Raw genomic sequence first — 22014 nt, 5'->3', positions numbered from 1 at the left:
CATAGTGTGGTATCAGTATTGTTACTTGTAGTAGAGTATATTCACAATGTGGTATTAGTACTTTTACTTGTTGTAGAGTATATTTACAGTGTGATATTAGTACTTTTACTTGTAGTAAAGTATTTTCACAGTGTGGTATTAGTACTTTTTGTTGTAGTGGAGTACTTTCATAGTGTGGTATTTTAGTGTGGTATTTTCACAGTGTGGTATTAGTACTTTACTTGTAGTAGAGTATTTTCACAGCGTGGTATTAGTACTTTACTTGTAGTAGAGTATATTCACAATGTGGTATTAGTACTTTTACTTGTAGTAGAGTATATTCACAGTGTGGTATTAGTACTTTTACTTGTAGTAGAGTATATTCAAAGTGTGGTATTAGTACTTTTACTTGTAGTAGAGTATATTCACAGTGTGGTATTAGTACTTTTACTTGTAGTAGAGTATATTCAAAGTGTGGTATTAGTACTTTTACTTGTAGTAGAGTATATTCACAGTGTGGTATTAGTACTTTTACTTGTAGTAGAGTATATTCAAAGTGTGGTATTAGTACTTTTACTTGTAGTACATCACATTCACAGTGTGGAATTTTCACAGTGTGGTATTGTAGTGTGGTATTTCCACAGTGTGGTATTAGTACTCGTACTGCAGTAAAGGCTCTGAGGGAGTACTCCAGGTACTCGTGCTGCTGACGCATGATAAAGAGTAGTTATGTGTATTTCCAGATGACGTCACTCTCCGCTGGGAGAGGCCCGGCTGTCCCTAAAACCACACGAAGCCGCGCATGCGCAGAGCGGCGCGGAGCGTCTTCACCACATTGAGCCGCTGAACTCTCGGAAGTTTAGCAGAGTTGCAGTGATTTAGCTCCAACAGGCTAGCGGGCAGAAAAACACCGTCACCAAACTTGTTTTTTAAGCGAGAAAGACGTGCGTTTGGACGGAAACTCAACCACCGCAGCGGACCGCGGAAGACTACCGATGGATTTAAGCGGTTTTTCACGGTTTGATCTGCTCGAACAGCAGCGGTAGAGAGAGAAGAGAGAGAAGTTGTGATTGTTGTTTTGGCGCTCTGGCAGCGCAGAGAGGAAAGATGGAGGATCTGCTGGAGTAGCAGCAGCAGCAGCGGGCTAACGAGAGCTGGAGGTCGGGTTACTGCTCGGTGAAGTCCGGGGAAAGTGTGGAGGCTGTGATTCAACTCACTGACTGTGTAAGTATGTTAAAGTATTAAATCATGGCGTGTTTGAGGTTAGAGGAGAGCTAACTAGAGTTAGCCTCGGAGCTAATTAGCCAGTTAGCTGAAATCTGTGTTAGCTTATCGAGGGGTCAGGTTAGCTTTGTGCTAACTGACGCTAAGCTAGCTGCCATTACGCTTCATCAGTGCTGCGGCTAACTAACATCTCACTGCGGCTAACTAACATCTCACTGCGGCTAACTAACATCTCACTGCTGCTGCTGCTAACGATAACTTTATACTGACTATTAGTTAGTTAGTTAGTTAGTTAGTAATCCCAGCAGCTGCTAGTGGTGTCTGTTTTATTAAAACCCAGATAAACACACACACTGACTTGGTTAACTGGGAACACTGGGAAAACACAGACCTGGTTAACTGGGAATGTTGGGAACAAACAGACTTGGTTAACTGGGAACACTGGGAAAACACAGACTTGGTTAACTGGGAACGCTGGGAATACAGACCTGGTTAACTGGGAACACTGGGAAAACACAGACCTGGTTAACTGGGAATACTGGGAAAACACAGAGCTGGTTAACTGGAAACACTGGGAAAACACAGACTTGGTTAACTGGGAACGCTGGGAACACACAGACTTGGTTAACTGGGAACGTTGGGAAAACACAGACGTGGTTAACTGGGAACGCTGGGAACAGACAGACTTGGTTGATTGGGAGCGCTGGGAACACACAGACTTGGTTAACTGGGAACACACAGACTTGGTTAACTGGGAACACTGCGAATACACAGACTTGGGAACGCTGGGAAAACGCAGAGACTTGGTTAACTGGGAACGCTCTGAACAGACAGACTTGGTTGATTGGGAGCGCTGGGAACACACAGACTTGGTTAACTGGGAACACACAGACTTGGTTAACTGGGAACGCTGGGAAAACACAGACTTGGTTAACTGGGAATACTGGGAAAGCACAGACTTGGTTAACTGGGAACACTGGGAATACACAGACTTGATTAGCTGGGAGCGCTGGGAACATACAGACTTGGTTAACTGGGAACACACCAACTTGGTTAACTGGGAACGCTGGGAACACACAGTCTTGGTTAACTGGGAACACAGTCTTGGTTAACTGGGAATGCTCGGAACACACAGACTTGGTTAACTAGGAGCGCTGGGAACATACAGACTTGGTTAACTGGGAACACACCAACTTGGTTAACTGGGAACGCTGGGAACACACAGACTTGGTTAACTGGGAATGCTCGGAACACACAGACTTGGTTAACTAGGGGCGCTGGGAACACACAGACTTGGTTAACTGGGAACACACCGACTTGGTTAACTGGGAATGCTGGGAAAACACAGACTTGGTTAACTGGGAACACACAGACTTGGTTAACTGGGAACATACAGACTTGGTTAACTGGGAACACACAGACTTGGTTAACTGGGAACACTGGGAACACACAGACTTGGTTAACTGGGAACACTGGGTAAACACAGACTTGGTTAACTGGGAATGCTGGGAACACACAGACTTGGTTAACTGGGAATGCTGGGAACACACAGACTTGGTTAACTGGGAACGCTGGACACACAGACTTGGTTAACTGGGAACGCTGGGAAAGCTGGACACACAGACCTGGTTAACTGGGAACACACAGTGTATGGAGCTTTAACAGAAAGTGACCATTAAACACTGTCCCATTGTGACCCACTCAAACCTAATTAACCCTGATAATCACAGGAGGCCTGTAACTACTAACTTTAACTTTTCTGTTATTAATTTAAATTAGATTCAATTTCATTGTCTTTGACCAGAGTCCAGGTACTCAGACAGTAAAATGCAGTTTGGCTAGTAGGGCTGGGACGATTCACCTGTCTCCCGATTCAATATGTATTGTGATTTTCAAGTATTGCCATTCGATATTATGATTTATTGTGATTTGTTTACTTTTTTTAACACTAGACCATGGGAAAAAGTTGAATCATACACTTCTAGGGACCTTTACTTTGGAAAATCTCTAAATTAATCCAGTAAAAATGTTTGATTTTCAGCATGTATGTAGTCAGAGATACCCTGAAGTCAAATATATCAGTCATTGTCAGGAATTTTTCATTAAATATTTTCTAGCAACCCAAAAATCAAAGAATAAAGACATTTCCCTCACAAATTAGTGGTATTTTCTTTTAATTTATAAGGGTCATGTAATGTTTTACACTACTGGTGAATATAATCCATCAATCTTATTTCCATATATGTATTTTGTATATACAGTTCCCTTTATTAACACCTTATTATGAAAACCGGACGTAGTCACACATGTATACTTCCTCTAACTTCTCCAAGGTCGTTGCTTGCTCTCCCGTCAGCTCACCCAAAGTGTTTCCATACTTTACTGGATGTGTGGTGTTTACTACTTTGGATTTAAAATGGGAGGGTGCAGGACGTAGCCACGCACGTATTGTTGTAGTCTGAGTAACGTGACGTCATATCCTTTCCGTATCCGTCAACCAAAACAAACCACAGCGAGCCGAAACTAGAAAGTATTAAATGGCGGAGGGTCTGCGTGGATACGACCTGCACCCTCCAATTTTAAATCCAAAGTGGTGAACACTACACATACAGTAAAGTATGGAAACACTTTGGGTTTCACACATTGCAGGAAAAGCAGAGCTAGACATCATGGCTAAAGCTGCATGCTAACTCTGTCATGGACAGGAAACGTTGTCGTATCACGGAAACGTGCGGTCAAGCCGGCCGTTACTCTCATCTCCGTGGTCAAATGGGCCGACGCTACAACTGTAGAGCACCCATATACTGACATTAATGTTAAATGCCTTCAAACGGCCCCGATGGAGCTGACCATGGATGTATAAAGAGAACGGAGCTGACGGGAGAGCTAGAGACCACCTTGGAGAAGTTAGGGGAAGTATACACGTGGGACTATGTCTGCTTTTCAAAATTAGGTGTTAACAAAGGGAACTGTATATATAAAATACATGTATGGAAATAAGATTGATTGAATTATATTCACCAGTAGGGGTGTAACGATTCATCTACTACATCGATGTATCGAATTATATTCCTATGATCCAACTACATCAATAGGTACTCGGCAAGTTGTCCTTCACGGGAGACGTATGTCGATAAAAAAACGACTTGAAATGCAAAAATTGATTCTAAGGATTTTCACCTTGTATTTAAGGATGACAAACATTATATGAAAGGGTTTTTTAGCACTTTTATTAGTAAAGAAATGTACACGTTACGCCGGTTCACTCTCCAGACATGCGCCAGCTTGCCAGCTCTGCCCTGTGCAGTTGACGAGGGCGGCTTCAACCACAGGCGCTTTCCCCGTGCGCTGTCGTTTTTTCATTCAGAGAAAATTACTTTCCTTTCTCCGTCATATCAATGTGCATCACGCAGCATCAGCCTCACGTATCCAGCAGGAAAGCAGACGGTCCACGAGGCAAATTATCACAGGAGTAAAGTAGAAAACAAAACAGAAATTCAACTAACGTTAGTCTAACATAGTTTTAAAATGTTTTTCCGTATGTTTTCATGTATGAAAAGACCACAAATGAACACTGTAGGTGGACTACTTGATTACTATAAGCAAATTATTTAAACAGCGTTTGTATAGGAATGATTATTGTCCCAAGGTTTTTGATCACTATAAGCGGTGGATCTCTGTATTATTGCTCTACTGTTTATACTGACAATGAGGACAGAAGCAGCAGGTTCAATTACTGTTCATTTAACTTGAATAGAAGTTGGTTTATTATATTTTTTGCTAAATATTGCACTGCCTTGTATCTTGAGAACTGAATGAGCAAGTCCTGCAGTTGCACTTTTTATTATTTTCAATTAAAAGGTGTATGCATTTGCCATTAATCGTTGTTTACTTGTTTATATACATAATTAATTCATCCCTTATTCCCTTACAAGAAAAACTTGACTCCTGACCTGCACTGTCCAGTCACACTGATTGAATTTTTGGCAAAAAAAGTTACTGTATCGATTTCAAATCATTGACTCGTATCGTATCGTATCGTATCGTATCGCTCTAGATGAGCCAAATATAGTCCTTGAATCATATCGGAACCATGGAAATCGTATCGTTGTAAAAACGTATCGTTACGTGTCCCATTTAAATTAAAAAGAACATAACACCAATTTCTGAGGGAAATGTCTTAATTCTTTGATTTTTGGGTTGCTGGTAAAAATGTAATAAATAATTCCTGACAATGACTGGTATATTTGACTTCAGGACATCTCTGACTACATACATGCTGAAAATCAAACATTTTTATTGGATTCATTTAGAGATTTTCCAAAATAAAAGTCTCTAGAAGTGTATGATTCAACTTTTTCCCCATGGTCTAGTGTTAAAAAAGTTAACAAAAATCACAATATCGAATCGCAATACTTAAAAATCGCAATACATATCAAATCAGTTCCCAAGTATGGTGATAGTATGGAATCAGGAGATGGGTGAATAGTCCCAGCACTACTAGTTAAAAGCTGTTCCAAGCAGACTTGGAAGACTGGAAAAAATATTTAAATAATTAATGGATTTAAGATGGTTGCAGATGAACGTTGTATTGATGGACTAATCTTTTGACCTTTAGTGTGAATACACAGATCATGTCTCTGATGTTGACCTCTGATGTTTTTTGTGCAGAGCTGCTGTTCATGTTTACAGATCAACTAAAGCATGAGAGTCCCTCAGGCTCTGAGGATGGAACCAGGGCTACTGGAGGCAGGATTTAGGTGAGGACACCTCCACAGAAGGGTCTCTTTAACATCACAGTGTTGTAGTGTCTTTATGCCGGTGTGTTTGTTGTGTCCCAGACATCAGATGGTGCTCTGAAGAAGCCATGGGTAGCTGTCTAAGCTGTCCAGAGAAAGAGTCAATTCCAGATAATCATCAAAGTAAATTCAAGGTGAGTTTGTACCTCAGCACTAACCTCAGAGTCAGTCAGCACATCCCCTGGATTGTTCACTATCTGAGTCTGTTGTTGTTGTTTACCTGTCCAGGTGATCAACGTGGACGACGATGGGAACGAGTTGGGATCAGGTGTGATGGAGCTGACCGATGCTGAACTCGTCCTGCACACCCATCGCCGTGATGACGTCAGGTGGCCTTACCTGTGTTTACGGCGCTATGGCTACGACTCCAACTTGTTTTCGTTTGAGAGTGGTCGCCGCTGCCAGACGGGTCAAGGTACGTGTCACTATCCATTACTTTAGTAATCAAGTATTCTACCGAGTATTTAATAAGTAAGAGTAATCGGATAAAAATACTTTTGTTTTATTATGGAGAAATAGTAAATATACAAAAGAGAAAATAAGACTGGTCTCTTGGAATGAACAACACACAATAATATAAAATAAAAATTAACATATCTAAAATTAAATTACAATAATATTAAATAAAAATTAACACAATATCTCAAATTAAATTCCAATAATATAAATTCAAATTAACATAATAATGTATACAATTAAATTACAATATTATTAAATTAGAATTAACATAATATCTAAAATTAAATTACAATAATATTAAATTAAAATTAACAAAATAGTATTTAATTTAATTACAATAATATTATCAAAACTAAACTCATTTAGTGCATTTAAGTGACATTACATTCTGGGTTTTAAATAAAACATTTTCTGAATTGCAAACAAATACATTCAAAAACATAATTTTAAATGACTTTAAAAAGGTCCACATGTGATGGACTCCTCCTATAAAGGTACTATAACTTTAACTGATCAATCCGTGATGATGTGTTTAATCAATATCAGTTTTTAATTGAAGCCCTCTGAGATTTACTCGCCATACAGAAAATCGACCTGCATGTGCCGCTTGGCGGGTGCCATTTTTGGACCGTGGTGATGTGTATCAGATCAGATCAGATGATCACAGCTGGATCAGCTGTCAGTTGGCTTTAACAGCTGTTTGTGTCTGAACTGATTTAATACTAATAAAGACACACAGTTAGCAGTGTTTTCTCTCCGTAGCCCGTTACCTGTTTAACGAACATCTACACTCTGTATTTATACCGTGGACTGAGCCCTGCTTAGAAGCTCAGGAACCATTTCTACTGGAACAATGCCTTTATATTAGTTATTCATTATTAGCGTCTGTAGTTATTGATATTCTGATTGTGAATTCATTATTTAATAACCCAGAATATGATTGTGTCTTTTGAACACTATAAATGGTTTATTGGGCTAAATGTTTGAGGGAAAATTTAAATGATGTAACTCACATCAGGAATTATCAGCTTCACATGTGAATGAATGGAAATGAGGATAAATGATGTAAAATGTGTTTGTTGATGACAGACAGACCCTCCGACTCTCTCTGACTTTAACTATATCTTTAATAAAAGTTAATGGGGGAAATAACAGATCATGACAAGAAAAATCTGATAAATGAAGAAAGTTGTTTGAGGTCTGTTCATTGCCAGGTCTTATAAAGCTCTTTCAGTGACAGGCTGCTTCAGCCGCGGTGTGTGAAGGAGAGATACTGCAGCTCCTTCTGCTGCTGCAACACTTTACCATCAACACGGTCCGTTTGTTGTTCACACCTACAGTTAACAAGATGGTGAATCAGAGGACAGCTAAACTATAAAACTGTTATCTGTCTTCACTCCGGTATGAAACCCAGTGATGTTGACATGTATCAGATCAGTCCGATTGACAGCAGTGTCCAATCAATAACTGATATCCAATAAGGGGGCGTGTCGGTCGGTAAAAAAACATCGGTGAAGGATACATTGGAGGATACACTGGTGTATCCTCGCTTATGGCTCCTTTGGCATGCCTCATTGCTCCTCTCTCCTCGCTCCTCGAGATGCATTTTAGGAATTGGGATGTCCTCCAAAATGTAGCGCTGAGATCGACTTCCGGGTCACAAGCCGGAGGATCGAGGAGACGAGGAGGCAAAAAATCGGGAAATGAGATGCAGCGCTGCTGTCTGATGGTGTTAGTTTGTCAACAGTGTTTTGTCTCATCTTTCAGGTATTTTTGCCTTCAAATGTTCTCGAGCTGAAGAGATCTTCAACATGCTGCAGGAGGTGATGCACAGTCACAGCATCAGTGTGGTGGAGGAGGCAGTCCTGGAGCCCATCCAGCAGACGCCGCTCACACCTGCAGGTAAATACACTCACGGTTGAGTTGTAGAGACATAAATGAGGTTCCACTGGTTCTATCCACTGGTCTCTACATGATGTAGGAAGCTATGTTGGTATACATCAAACCTGATCAGTGTGTTCACCGATCAATAAACTATGTTAAAGGGGTAGTTCAGATGTTTCTCAGTGTGGTTGTATGATAGTCAGTGTATTACTAATACAGTAGATGGAGGTTAAAGGGGTAGTCAGTGTATTACTACAGTAGGTGGAGGTTAAAGGGGTAGTCAGTGTATTACTACAGTAGATGGAGGTTAAAGGGGTAGTCAGTGTATTACTACAGTAGATGGAGGTTAAAGGGGTAGTCAGTGTATTACTACAGTAGATGGAGGTTAAAGGGGTAGTCAGTGTATTACTACAGTAGGTGGAGGTTAAAGGGGTAGTCAGTGTATTACTACAGTAGATGGAGGTTAAAGGGGTAGTCAGTGTATTACTACAGTAGATGGAGGTTAAAGGGGTAGTCAGTGTATTCCTACAGTAGATGGAGTTTGGAGCAGATCAATATCCTGCTGTGGACGGGGGCAGCAGCTAAACACATTTTACACACCTAAAAACATTTATATCAGTTAAAGTGTATGCTATATTTAGAATATTTTCACCTCTTTGCCTCGCTGTCAGACAGCCCTTTCTGACGGGGAACTGAAGCTGTTATAACGCTCTCTACACAGACACCAGACTACATTCACAAAAACAGTCATTTTACCTCTCAGAACAGGAGCTCTCAGCTAACTTTTTTCACCGTCCCGAGATTCAACTTAAGCCGTCCTGGAATGAATGCGGACTTTCACGAATTTAAAGTCTTTGTTTTTCTACATTATCATTAGTTACTCATTCAAAGTGACCAATAACATAAATCAAACATCAAAAGTTTATTTTTGTTCATAAAAGTTCATAAAGTTTTTTATTTTGGTGTTAAAAATGCAGCTAAATTAAATTAAATGTTTTTTTATGTGTAAAAAGTAGCATTTGGTCAAAAAACAAGATTTTGCATTTGGGCCCCCAAAAAGCTAGAACTGACCCTGCTAGCTAGAACCGGCTCTGCTTGCTAGAACAGGCCCTTCTAGCCGGAACCGGCTCTGCTTGCTAGAACCACCGGCCCTGCTAGCTGGGACGACGGGACATCCTTAAGCTCGAGCCCTGCTCAGAACAGCGGAGTTGCTGGTCTAACGCTGCATCGATCGGTTAGTAAGTTTGTGTTATTGTGTGACTTTCTGATCTGAACTGACCAAAGTCACACAATAACAGAAACAAACAAAAAGAGACTGTTTTGGTGAATGTAGTCTGGTGTCTTTGACGAGAGTGATATAACAGTTTAAATTCCCCGTCAGAAAGGACTGTCTGACAGCGAGGACATTGATCTGCTACCTGCTGGTTCTCCTGTCTGATTCTACCGTAGTAATACACTGACTATCATACAACCACACTGAGAAACACCTGAACTACCCCTTTAACATTAGAGTAGAGTGTGAGAAGCTGAATACCTTTCATCAACAAAACAATAGAAAGTGCTTTACATGAGACATAAAGACCAATATGAAGGGTTTAAACGGTAGAATAAGACAGAAAACACCTCTCTGTCTCTGTCTCTGTCTCTCTGTCAGCAGCTCTGGGTTACTCGGTGCCCACGGTGCCTAACGGTGTGACAAGAACCCAGTCGGTGGGCGAGGCCCCGTCTCACCCCTCCACCCGTCACCCGTCTGTCGCCAGCACCCGTCTGCCCTCGACGGGAGAAGAGTCCACTCATCCTCTGCTGGTGGCTGATGAAGCGGTGAGAGACACTTCCTCCTCCTCTTCCTCATATTAATACGGATTATTATTATTAGTGTTCGTTCTGATCAATCTCATTTAACAAGTCAGCTGATTCAGATTCAAGATATGATGATCTCATGTCTAATAATAATCTAATGATGATGTAATTAATATCTAATAAGCAGGATAATGTTCAGCCAGCGGGTCATTGTTGTAAAATAAGCGATGCCGCACCCCGACGTGGAGTGGAGGAACAATGACCTGCTAGCTGTACATTATCCCGCTTATTACACGGCTACTTACTGAAGAAATCAATAATTTTACACAAAAATGGTCCTCCAGAGTCCAACATCAGAACTGCGCCCATAGCAACGGTCTGCTTTACGTAGCAACGGTCTGCTATACCTAGCAACGGTCTGCTATACCTAGCAACGGTCTGCTATAAAGAAATAATAATAATAATTTAATCGTCTGATACAATATATCTAATAATGCTTTAATATCTAATAATGATTGAATCTGATCTAATAATAAATAATAATTGAATAATAATCTAATGTACTGATAGAACAAAATATCAGATAATGGTCTAATAATTTAATAATAATCCATCTGATACAACATATCTAATAAGGCTCTAATATCTAATACTGATTGAATGTAATCTAATAATTTAATAATTTAATGATCTGATACAATATAATATCTAATAATGGTCTAATAGTAATTTAATAATAATCTAATATGATATAATATGTAATAATGATGTAATGGTGATGTAATGGTGATGTAATGGTGATGTAATGACGATGTAATGACGGTCCCACTGTGTGCAGGTTCACACCTACGTGAACACCACGGGGCTCCTGGAGGACCAGCCCAGCCCTCTGACCGTCACCACCCCTCTGGAGAGTCCCACCTCCCCCCAGTCTCTGTGTCCTCCAACCCCCCCGCCTCCTCCGAGGGTCCGCGCCGAGCCGCCGGCACCGCCCCCCCAGCCGGAGCCCCAGGTGCTGCTGGAGCCTCAGGGGGCACGCTTCGTGCTAGGCCCCACGCCGGTTCAGAAGCAGCTGATGGAGAAGGAGAAGAAGCAGCACGAGGTCAAGGAGGTCGAGGAGCCCCGAGAGACTAACGGCCGGACCGAGGCCCCGCCGCCGCCCCCCCTGCTATCTAACGGCTCCTCCTCCAATAACTCCGCAGCTCCTCGCCGCCAGCGCCCACCCCCCCTCACACCTGACCTGCAGAATGTCAACAATTCGGCCCAGCGGCGCACCGCCCTGCTGGACTACGAGAACCTGCCGGCATTGCCGCCGGTGTGGGAGGCGAGGAAGCCCAGCTCGGAGGAGGAGGAGAACGGCTGCGGCGGCCTGAAGACGCCGTCGCTCAACGGCTACAACCACCACGGCCTGCTGCACCACTCCTACTCGCACCCTCTGTCCCCCGCCCTCGAGTCCTCGCACAACTACGTCAACACCGAGAACGTGACGGCACCGCTCAGCGCCCACCGGCCCGACACGGCCCGCCGCTGCACGCCGGGACCCACCATTTTCAACTTTGACTTCCGCCGGCCGCAGCTGCCGGGCCACCCTGAGCCGCCCAAAACCCTCAACTACATCGAGGTGGAGATGGACAACAGCGCGACGAACAAGGGGGCTTCGGACGGCAGCAACCCCCACACGCCCCGCACCCCCACCTCGCCGCTGCCTCCCACCACCCCCACCCGCCGCACCGAGCTCTACGCCCTCATCGACATCGAGCGCACCGCCGCCATGTCCAACCTGCAGAAGGCCCGGCCGCGAGACGACGGTACGTCACGCAAGACGCGGCACAACAGCACGGAGCTGCCCACCAAAAGCACTGTGTGACACGCACCCCCACTTCCTGTTAACCCTTTGAGTTGTTTGATACGACGAACGGAGCTTCTTTATATTCACACGTGGAAACGCAGTGACGGACTACACCTGACCAATGAGAGAGTGACTTTCTGTGACCTGTTGATGGCACAGCTGCGTCGGGTCGGCCTGCGTTCTTCCTCCTTATATGGTACAAATCAGTATTACTGAACAAAGCATTCCATTTAGCCTTTTCTAAGAGTCACTACATGCTGCTGTCAGTCAGTATCTCTCTGAGTATGTACAGTAGATCCTGGCACAATAAATGTCTGTTCTGTTTCTATTCAGCTCCTCATTCACTTCAATGTGCCCACAGCGTCCACCATACACATAGACGCCGCATTGGACGCTTGAGCCCGTTGCAGCGATATGTCAACGTGGGCGCCATATTGGACCTGGCGAGACTTACCTGTAACCCAATACAAGTGAAGGGTGGATAAAAAGCACTATAACATCTACATTTTCTCTGATTATAGTGCTTTTTATCCAGAAAAACAGCAGCTTCCCCGTTCACTTGTATAGAGTCTTTAACTTATGACTTTATTCTCATAATAAAACAACTTTATTTTATTCATTTATTCGTCAATGTGGCCCTAATACTCCATCGTAAAATATGAAGACGTTAAACACATAATCGGGCTAATGGTAACACAGATGAAGCTGCCAGATGCAGGAAGGACAGCTGTTACACATCAGTGATCCATCAGGAGTTCCATATATGTACAGTTTTAAGGGATAATGTACAGCGAGCCAGTCATTGTTGTGAAACAATCCCCGAATCATCCTCCGCTTCGCGTCGGGGTGCACATCGCCCTCACCCCGCTTATTACACGGCTACTTACTGAAGAAATCAATAATTTCACACAGAAACGGTCCTCCAGAGTCCGACATCAGAGCTGCGCCCAAAGCAATCAGAATCGAGTATTCATCACAGCCGTGTAATAAATAATAACTACATGTGTGTGTTCTGTTAAATGAATGTGTTGATTAGAAAGAATAGAAGACTTTATTCATCCTCTGGGAGACATTGTGGCGTGTATGAAAGCAGTGTTAATGTCGTTAATAGGGGTGTCAAGACTTCAATTCTAAATCGGAAATCGGTTTCCGACGTCGATCATCGAAATCAAAAGCAGGATCAACATTATGATCTCTTATCTGGATGATCCAGATAAGAGATCAACTCTATAAAAGCACCTCCTACTGACCAATTAGAGCTCAGTGAGCAGATCGTATGATAATATTACACAAATATGAAGAAGTTACAGTCATAATCAAAACTGACAGCTGCAGGAAGGACAGCTGGCTGTATGCTGTGGGTGTTTACCGCTTTGAATTATGTTTTTATATTTATTCATTTACTTGCTCTCAAGTCCTTTTCACGCCGTCAGAGACGGGACGCAGCTGAGAGAAGGTTGAAATAGTCACACACACCACATTAATAATGTAAACTACTGTATTCTATTCATCCATTATACTCTGGAAGTTATTTATATATCACTGCCCCATCTCGACGACTATATCTGACTTTTGAGTATTCCGTTAAATTCATAAATCTGTTCATTTACGCATTCACACATCGTTAGTTTGTCTTCTGCCAGCTGCCCTTCCTGCATTTGACAGAGTAAACTGTGTTTATATTAGTCTGATTTAACTTCTCCGTATTTGTCTAATATGGTTTATAAAATGTGGCGCTCTGCTGACAGTAGACTTGTCCATGTTTGTGATTGGTCAGATGCTGCAAACCCCGCCCCTTTCATGTGAACGGACAGACTGAGAAACCCTGGGTTGATTTACTGAGTTGATAACCACCGTGGTAGAACCACTTAGCGGGATGTTGGCTGTCAGGGTTAGTGAACCCAGATAACCAGAAGATACCCCCGGGTTTGTCGAACTACAGGCCTCTGGTGTCACACGTGTCACAACAACACGTTAAAGGGATAGTTCAGGTGTTTCTCAGTATTGCAGTACCTTCAGTAGAATCAGACAGGAGAACCAGCAGGCAGCAGATCAATGTCCTGCTGCGGACCGGGGCAACATTTTACACACCTAAAAACATCTATATCAGTTTAAATTGGACGCTATATTTAGGATCTATATTTTGCATGCTTTACCTCGCTGTGAGACCGCTATAAAGTCTGTTTTTAGACGGGTAACTGAAGCCGTTATCTATGCTCCGAGAGCAACCAGACTCCATTGAAAAAAACTAATTGTACCTTGTTTGTTATTGTGACTTTGTTTAGTTCAGATTCACTTTAACCTCCATCTACTGTAGTAATACACTGACTACCCCTTTAACCTCCACCTACTGTAGTAGTAATACACTGACTACCCCTTTAACCTCCACCTACTGTAGTAATACACTGACTACCCCTTTAACCTCCACCTACTGTAGTAGTAATACACTGACTACCCCTTTAACCTCCACCTACTGTAGTAATACACTGACTACCCCTTTAACCTCCATCTACTGTAGTAATACACTGACTACCCCTTTAACCTCCACCTACTGTAGTAGTAATACACTGACTACCCCTTTAACCTCCACCTACTGTAGTAGTAATACACTGACTACCCCTTTAACCTCCACCTACTGTAGTAGTAATACACTGACTACCCCTTTAACCTCCACCTACTGTAGTAATACACTGACTACCCCTTTAACCTCCACCTACTGTAGTAATACACTGACTACCCCTTTAACCTCCACCTACTGTAGTAATACACTGACTACCCCTTTAACCTCCACCTACTGTAGTAATACACTGACTACCCCTTTAACCTCCATCTACTGTAGTAATACACTGACTACCCCTTTAACCTCCACCTACTGTAGTAATACACTGACTACCCCTTTAACCTCCACCTACTGTAGTAGTAATACACTGACTACCCCTTTAACCTCCATCTATTGTAGTAATACACTGACTACCCCTTTAACCTCCATCTATTGTAGTAATACACTGACTACCCCTTTAACCTCCATCTATTGTAGTAATACACTGACTACCCCTTTAACCTCCATCTACTGTAGTAATACACTGACTACCCCTTTAACCTCCATCTATTGTAGTAATACACTGACTACCCCTTTAACCTCCACCTACTGTAGTAATACACTGACTACCCCTTTAACCTCCACCTACTGTAGTAATACACTGACTACCCCTTTAACCTCCACCTACTGTAGTAATACACTGACTACCCCTTTAACCTCCACCTACTGTAGTAATACACTGACTACCCCTTTAACCTCCATCTACTGTAGTAATACACTGACTACCCCTTTAACCTCCACCTACTGTAGTAATACACTGACTACCCCTTTAACCTCCACCTACTGTAGTAATACACTGACTACCCCTTTAACCTCCACCTACTGTAGTAATACACTGACTACCCCTTTAACCTCCACCTACTGTAGTAGTAATACACTGACTACCCCTTTAACCTCCACCTATTGTAGTAATACACTGACTACCCCTTTAACCTCCATCTACTGTAGTAATACACTGACTACCCCTTTAACCTCCACCTACTGTAGTAGTAATACACTGACTACCCCTTTAACCTCCACCTACTGTAGTAGTAATACACTGACTACCCCTTTAACCTCCATCTACTGTAGTAATACACTGACTACCCCTTTAACCTCCACCTACTGTAGTAGTAATACACTGACTACCCCTTTAACCTCCACCTACTGTAGTAATACACTGACTACCCCTTTAACCTCCACCTACTGTAGTAATACACTGACTACCCCTTTAACCTCCACCTACTGTAGTAATACACTGACTACCCCTTTAACCTCCACCTACTGTAGTAATACACTGACTACCCCTTTAACCTCCACCTACTGTAGTAATACACTGACTACCCCTTTAACCTCCATCTACTGTAGTAATACACTGACTACCCCTTTAACCTCCACCTACTGTAGTAGTAATACACTGACTACCCCTTTAACCTCCATCTATTGTAGTAATACACTGACTACCCCTTTAACCTCCATCTACTGTAGTAATACACTGACTACCCCTTTAACCTCCACCTACTGTAGTAATACACTGACTACCCCTTTAACCTCCACCTACTGTAGTAGTAATACACTGACTACCCCTTTAACCTCCACCTACTGTAGTAATACACTGACTACCCCTTTAACCTCCACCTACTGTAGTAATACACTGACTACCCCTTTAACCTCCACCTACTGTAGTAATACACTGACTACCCCTTTAACCTCCACCTACTGTAGTAATACACTGACTACCCCTTTAACCTCCATCTACTGTAGTAATACACTGACTACCCCTTTAACCTCCACCTACTGTAGTAATACACTGACTACCCCTTTAACCTCCACCTACTGTAGTAGTAATACACTGACTACCCCTTTAACCTCCACCTATTGTAGTAATACACTGACTACCCCTTTAACCTCCATCTACTGTAGTAATACACTGACTACCCCTTTAACCTCCACCTATTGTAGTAATACACTGACTACCCCTTTAACCTCCACCTACTGTAGTAATACACTGACTACCCCTTTAACCTCCACCTACTGTAGTAATACACTGACTACCCCTTTAACCTCCATCTACTGTAGTAATACACTGACTACCCCTTTAACCTCCACCTACTGTAGTAATACACTGACTACCCCTTTAACCTCCACCTACTGTAGTAATACACTGACTACCCCTTTAACCTCCACCTACTGTAGTAATACACTGACTACCCCTTTAACCTCCACCTACTGTAGTAATACACTGACTACCCCTTTAACCTCCATCTACTGTAGTAATACACTGACTACCCGTTTAACCTCCATCTACTGTAGTAATACACTGACTACCCCTTTAACCTCCACCTACTGTAGTAATACACTGACTACCCCTTTAACCTCCATCTACTGTAGTAATACACTGACTACCCCTTTAACCTCCACCTATTGTAGTAATACACTGACTACCCGTTTAACCTCCATCTACTGTAGTAATACACTGACTACCCCTTTAACCTCCACCTACTGTAGTAATACACTGACTACCCCTTTAACCTCCATCTACTGTAGTAATACACCGACTACCCGTTTAACCTCCATCTACTGTAGTAATACACCGACTACCCCTTTAACCTCCACCTACTGTAGTAATACACTGACTACCCCTTTAACCTCCACCTACTGTAGTAATACACTGACTACCCCTTTAACCTCCATCTACTGTAGTAATACACCGACTACCCGTTTAACCTCCATCTACTGTAGTAATACACCGACTACCCCTTTAACCTCCATCTACTGTAGTAATACACTGACTACCCCTTTAACCTCCATCTACTGTAGTAATACACCGACTACCCGTTTAACCTCCATCTACTGTAGTAATACACCGACTACCCCTTTAACCTCCACCTACTGTAGTAATACACTGACTACCCCTTTAACCTCCATCTACTGTAGTAATACACCGACTACCCGTTTAACCTCCATCTACTGTAGTAATACACCGACTACCCCTTTAACCTCCACCTACTGTAGTAATACACTGACTACCCCTTTAACCTCCATCTACTGTAGTAATACACTGACTACCCGTTTAACCTCCATCTACTGTAGTAATACACCGACTACCCCTTTAACCTCCACCTACTGTAGTAATACACTGACTACCCCTTTAACCTCCACCTACTGTAGTAGTAATACACTGACTACCCCTTTAACCTCCACCTACTGTAGTAGTAATACACTGACTACCCCTTTAACCTCCACCTACTGTAGTAGTAATACACTGACTACCCCTTTAACCTCCACCTACTGTAGTAATACACTGACTACCCCTTTAACCTCCACCTACTGTAGTAGTAATACACTGACTACCCCTTTAACCTCCACCTACTGTAGTAATACACTGACTACCCCTTTAACCTCCACCTACTGTAGTAGTAATACACTGACTACCCCTTTAACCTCCACCTAGTGTAGTAATACACTGACTACCCCTTTAACCTCCATCTACTGTAGTAATACACTGACTACCCCTTTAACCTCCACCTACTGTAGTAATACACTGACTACCCCTTTAACCTCCACCTACTGTAGTAATACACTGACTACCCCTTTAACCTCCACCTACTGTAGTAATACACTGACTACCCCTTTAACCTCCATCTACTGTAGTAATACACTGACTACCCCTTTAACCTCCATCTACTGTAGTAATACACTGACTACCCCTTTAACCTCCACCTACTGTAGTAATACACTGACTACCCCTTTAACCTCCATCTACTGTAGTAATACACTGACTACCCCTTTAACCTCCACCTACTGTAGTAATACACTGACTACCCCTTTAACCTCCATCTACTGTAGTAATACACTGACTACCCCTTTAACCTCCACCTACTGTAGTAATACACTGACTACCCCTTTAACCTCCACCTACTGTAGTAATACACTGACTACCCCTTTAACCTCCACCTACTGTAGTAATACACTGACTACCCCTTTAACCTCCATCTACTGTAGTAATACACTGACTACCCCTTTAACCTCCATCTACTGTAGTAATACACTGACTACCCCTTTAACCTCCATCTACTGTAGTAATACACTGACTACCCCTTTAACCTCCATCTACTGTAGTAGTAATACACTGACTACCCCTTTAACCTCCACCTACTGTAGTAATAATACACTGACTACCCCTTTAACCTCCACCTACTGTAGTAGTAATACACTGACTACCCCTTTAACCTCCACCTACTGTAGTAGTAATACACTGACTACCCCTTTAACCTCCACCTACTGTAGTAGTAATACACTGACTACCCCTTTAACCTCCACCTACTGTAGTAATACACTGACTACCCCTTTAACCTCCACCTACTGTAGTAGTAATACACTGACTACCCCTTTAACCTCCACCTACTGTAGTAATACACTGACTACCCCTTTAACCTCCACCTACTGTAGTAGTAATACACTGACTACCCCTTTAACCTCCACCTAGTGTAGTAATACACTGACTACCCCTTTAACCTCCATCTACTGTAGTAATACACTGACTACCCCTTTAACCTCCACCTACTGTAGTAATACACTGACTACCCCTTTAACCTCCACCTACTGTAGTAATACACTGACTACCCCTTTAACCTCCACCTACTGTAGTAATACACTGACTACCCCTTTAACCTCCACCTACTGTAGTAATACACTGACTACCCCTTTAACCTCCACCTACTGTAGTAATACACTGACTACCCCTTTAACCTCCATCTACTGTAGTAATACACTGACTACCCCTTTAACCTCCACCTACTGTAGTAATACACTGACTACCCCTTTAACCTCCATCTACTGTAGTAATACACTGACTACCCCTTTAACCTCCATCTACTGTAGTAATACACTGACTACCCCTTTAACCTCCACCTACTGTAGTAATACACTGACTACCCCTTTAACCTCCATCTACTGTAGTAATACACTGACTACCCCTTTAACCTCCACCTACTGTAGTAATACACTGACTACCCCTTTAACCTCCATCTACTGTAGTAGTAATACACTGACTACCCCTTTAACCTCCATCTACTGTAGTAATACACTGACTACCCCTTTAACCTCCACCTACTGTAGTAATACACTGACTACCCCTTTAACCTCCACCTACTGTAGTAATACACTGACTACCCCTTTAACCTCCACCTACTGTAGTAATACACTGACTACCCCTTTAACCTCCATCTACTGTAGTAATACACTGACTACCCCTTTAACCTCCATCTACTGTAGTAGTAATACACTGACTACCCCTTTAACCTCCACCTACTGTAGTAATACACTGACTACCCCTTTAACCTCCACCTACTGTAGTAATACACTGACTACCCCTTTAACCTCCACCTACTGTAGTAATACACTGACTACCCCTTTAACCTCCACCTACTGTAGTAATACACTGACTACCCCTTTAACCTCCACCTACTGTAGTAATACACTGACTACCCCTTTAACCTCCATCTACTGTAGTAATACACTGACTACCCGTTTAACCTCCATCTACTGTAGTAATACACTGACTACCCCTTTAACCTCCACCTACTGTAGTAGTAATACACTGACTACCCCTTTAACCTCCACCTACTGTAGTAATACACTGACTACCCCTTTAACCTCCACCTACTGTAGTAATACACTGACTACCCCTTTAACCTCCATCTACTGTAGTAATACACTGACTACCCCTTTAACCTCCACCTACTGTAGTAATACACTGACTACCCCTTTAACCTCCATCTACTGTAGTAATACACTGACTACCCCTTTAACCTCCATCTACTGTAGTAGTAATACACTGACTACCCCTTTAACATCACATTCATTATCTTGTTCAGATCAGTCAGCTGTTGATTTAAATGAAGAGCTCAACATTTAGTTGAATCACAAACTTCGACTTTAACTTTTTTCGACATACTATACTATGACTTATGGTGAACATTTTTGACATACTATATTATGCCTTTTTTGGGGAAAGTTTTCGAAATACTATGCTATGACTTTTTGGACATACTATGCTATGACTTTTTGGTGAAATGTTTAGACACAATATACTATGACTTTTCTTGGTGAAAATGTTCAACATACTATACTGACTTTGATATACTACTTTGACTTTTCTTGGTGACATTTTTTCGATATAGAACATTTTCAACATACAATAATATGCCTGTTTTTGTGAAATCTTTGGACATACTATACTATGACTTTTTGGGGGAAATTTTCACCATTCAATATTATGCCTTTTGTTGGTGACATTTTTAAATATACTATACTGACTTCTTTGGTAAAATTTTTCGACAGACATTTTTTCGACAAACTATGCTATGACTTTTCTTGGTGAAAATCTTTCGACATACTAGACTGACTTTTGGTGAAATTTTTCAAAATACAATATTATGACATTTTGGTGAAATTTTCAACATGCTATACTATGAAGTTTTTTGTGAAAATTTACGACATACCATACTATGTATTTTCTTGGTGAAAATCTTTTGACATTCTATACTGACTTTCTTTCATGAATTTTTCGACATGCTATACTATGACTTTTTCATGAATCTTTCTGACATACTATACTATGACCTTGATTTCATACATTTTCTACATACTATATAACAAATTTTTTTCATGAAATTTTTCGAAATAATATACTATGACTTTTCGGGAAATTTTTCAACATACTGTACTATGACTTTTTTTCATGAAAATGTTCGACATCATTTTATGACTTTTTTCATGAAATTTTTCTACATACGATACTATGACTTTTTTTTCATGACATTTTTCGACAAACTATACTATGACTTTCATGAAATCTTTTGACATCCTATACTATGACTTTTTTCATGAAATTTTTGATATGATATACTATGACTTTTTTTTTTAATGAAATTTTCTACATACCATTCTGACTTTTTTCATGAAATTTTTCTACATACTACACTATGAATTGTTTTGGTGAAATCTTTTCTACATACGATACTATGACTTTTTTTTCATAAAATTTTTTGACATACTATACTATGACTTTTCATGAATCTTTCTGACATACTATACTATGACCTTGATTTCATACATTTTCGACATACTATATAACAATTTTTTTTCATGAACTTTTTCGAAATAATATACTGACTTTTTGCATGAAATTTTTCAACATATACTATGACTATTTTTCATGAAAATTTTCGACATGCTATACTATGACTTATTTTTCATGAAATTTCCTACATACCATTCTATGACTTTTTTGATGAAATTTTTCTACATACGATACTATGACTTTTTTCCATGACATTTTTTGACATACTATATTATGACTTTCATTGGTGAAATTTTTTTCAACATACTATACTATGACTTTTTTTCATGAATTTTTTTGACATACTATGCTGACT

General features: G+C 41.4%; 1 protein-coding gene across 2 annotated transcripts; it reads left to right on the top strand.

Annotated features, from left to right (window-relative positions):
* Nucleotides 1–655: 655 nt before the first annotated feature.
* frs2a (fibroblast growth factor receptor substrate 2a) lies at nt 656–12322 on the top strand. 2 transcript variants are annotated; one of them, XM_074633288.1, is made up of 7 exons: nt 656–1203; nt 5875–5963; nt 6045–6136; nt 6231–6417; nt 8229–8363; nt 10003–10166; nt 10984–12322. In XM_074633288.1, exons 3-7 carry the CDS (start codon nt 6071–6073, stop codon nt 12010–12012), a joined length of 1581 nt encoding a protein of 526 aa, XP_074489389.1. In that variant the 5' UTR covers nt 656–1203; nt 5875–5963; nt 6045–6070; the 3' UTR covers nt 12013–12322. The 2 variants fall into 2 exon arrangements, with proteins under 2 accessions (XP_074489389.1, XP_074489388.1); XM_074633287.1 differs by having other exon boundaries at nt 698–1203; nt 10000–10166.
* Nucleotides 12323–22014: the final 9692 nt, after the last annotated feature.

Source organism: Sebastes fasciatus, chromosome 4 (assembly GCF_043250625.1).
Source record: "Sebastes fasciatus isolate fSebFas1 chromosome 4, fSebFas1.pri, whole genome shotgun sequence".
NCBI lineage: Eukaryota > Metazoa > Chordata > Actinopteri > Perciformes > Sebastidae > Sebastes > Sebastes fasciatus.
This window is presented reverse-complemented; position numbering and strand designations above follow the sequence as displayed.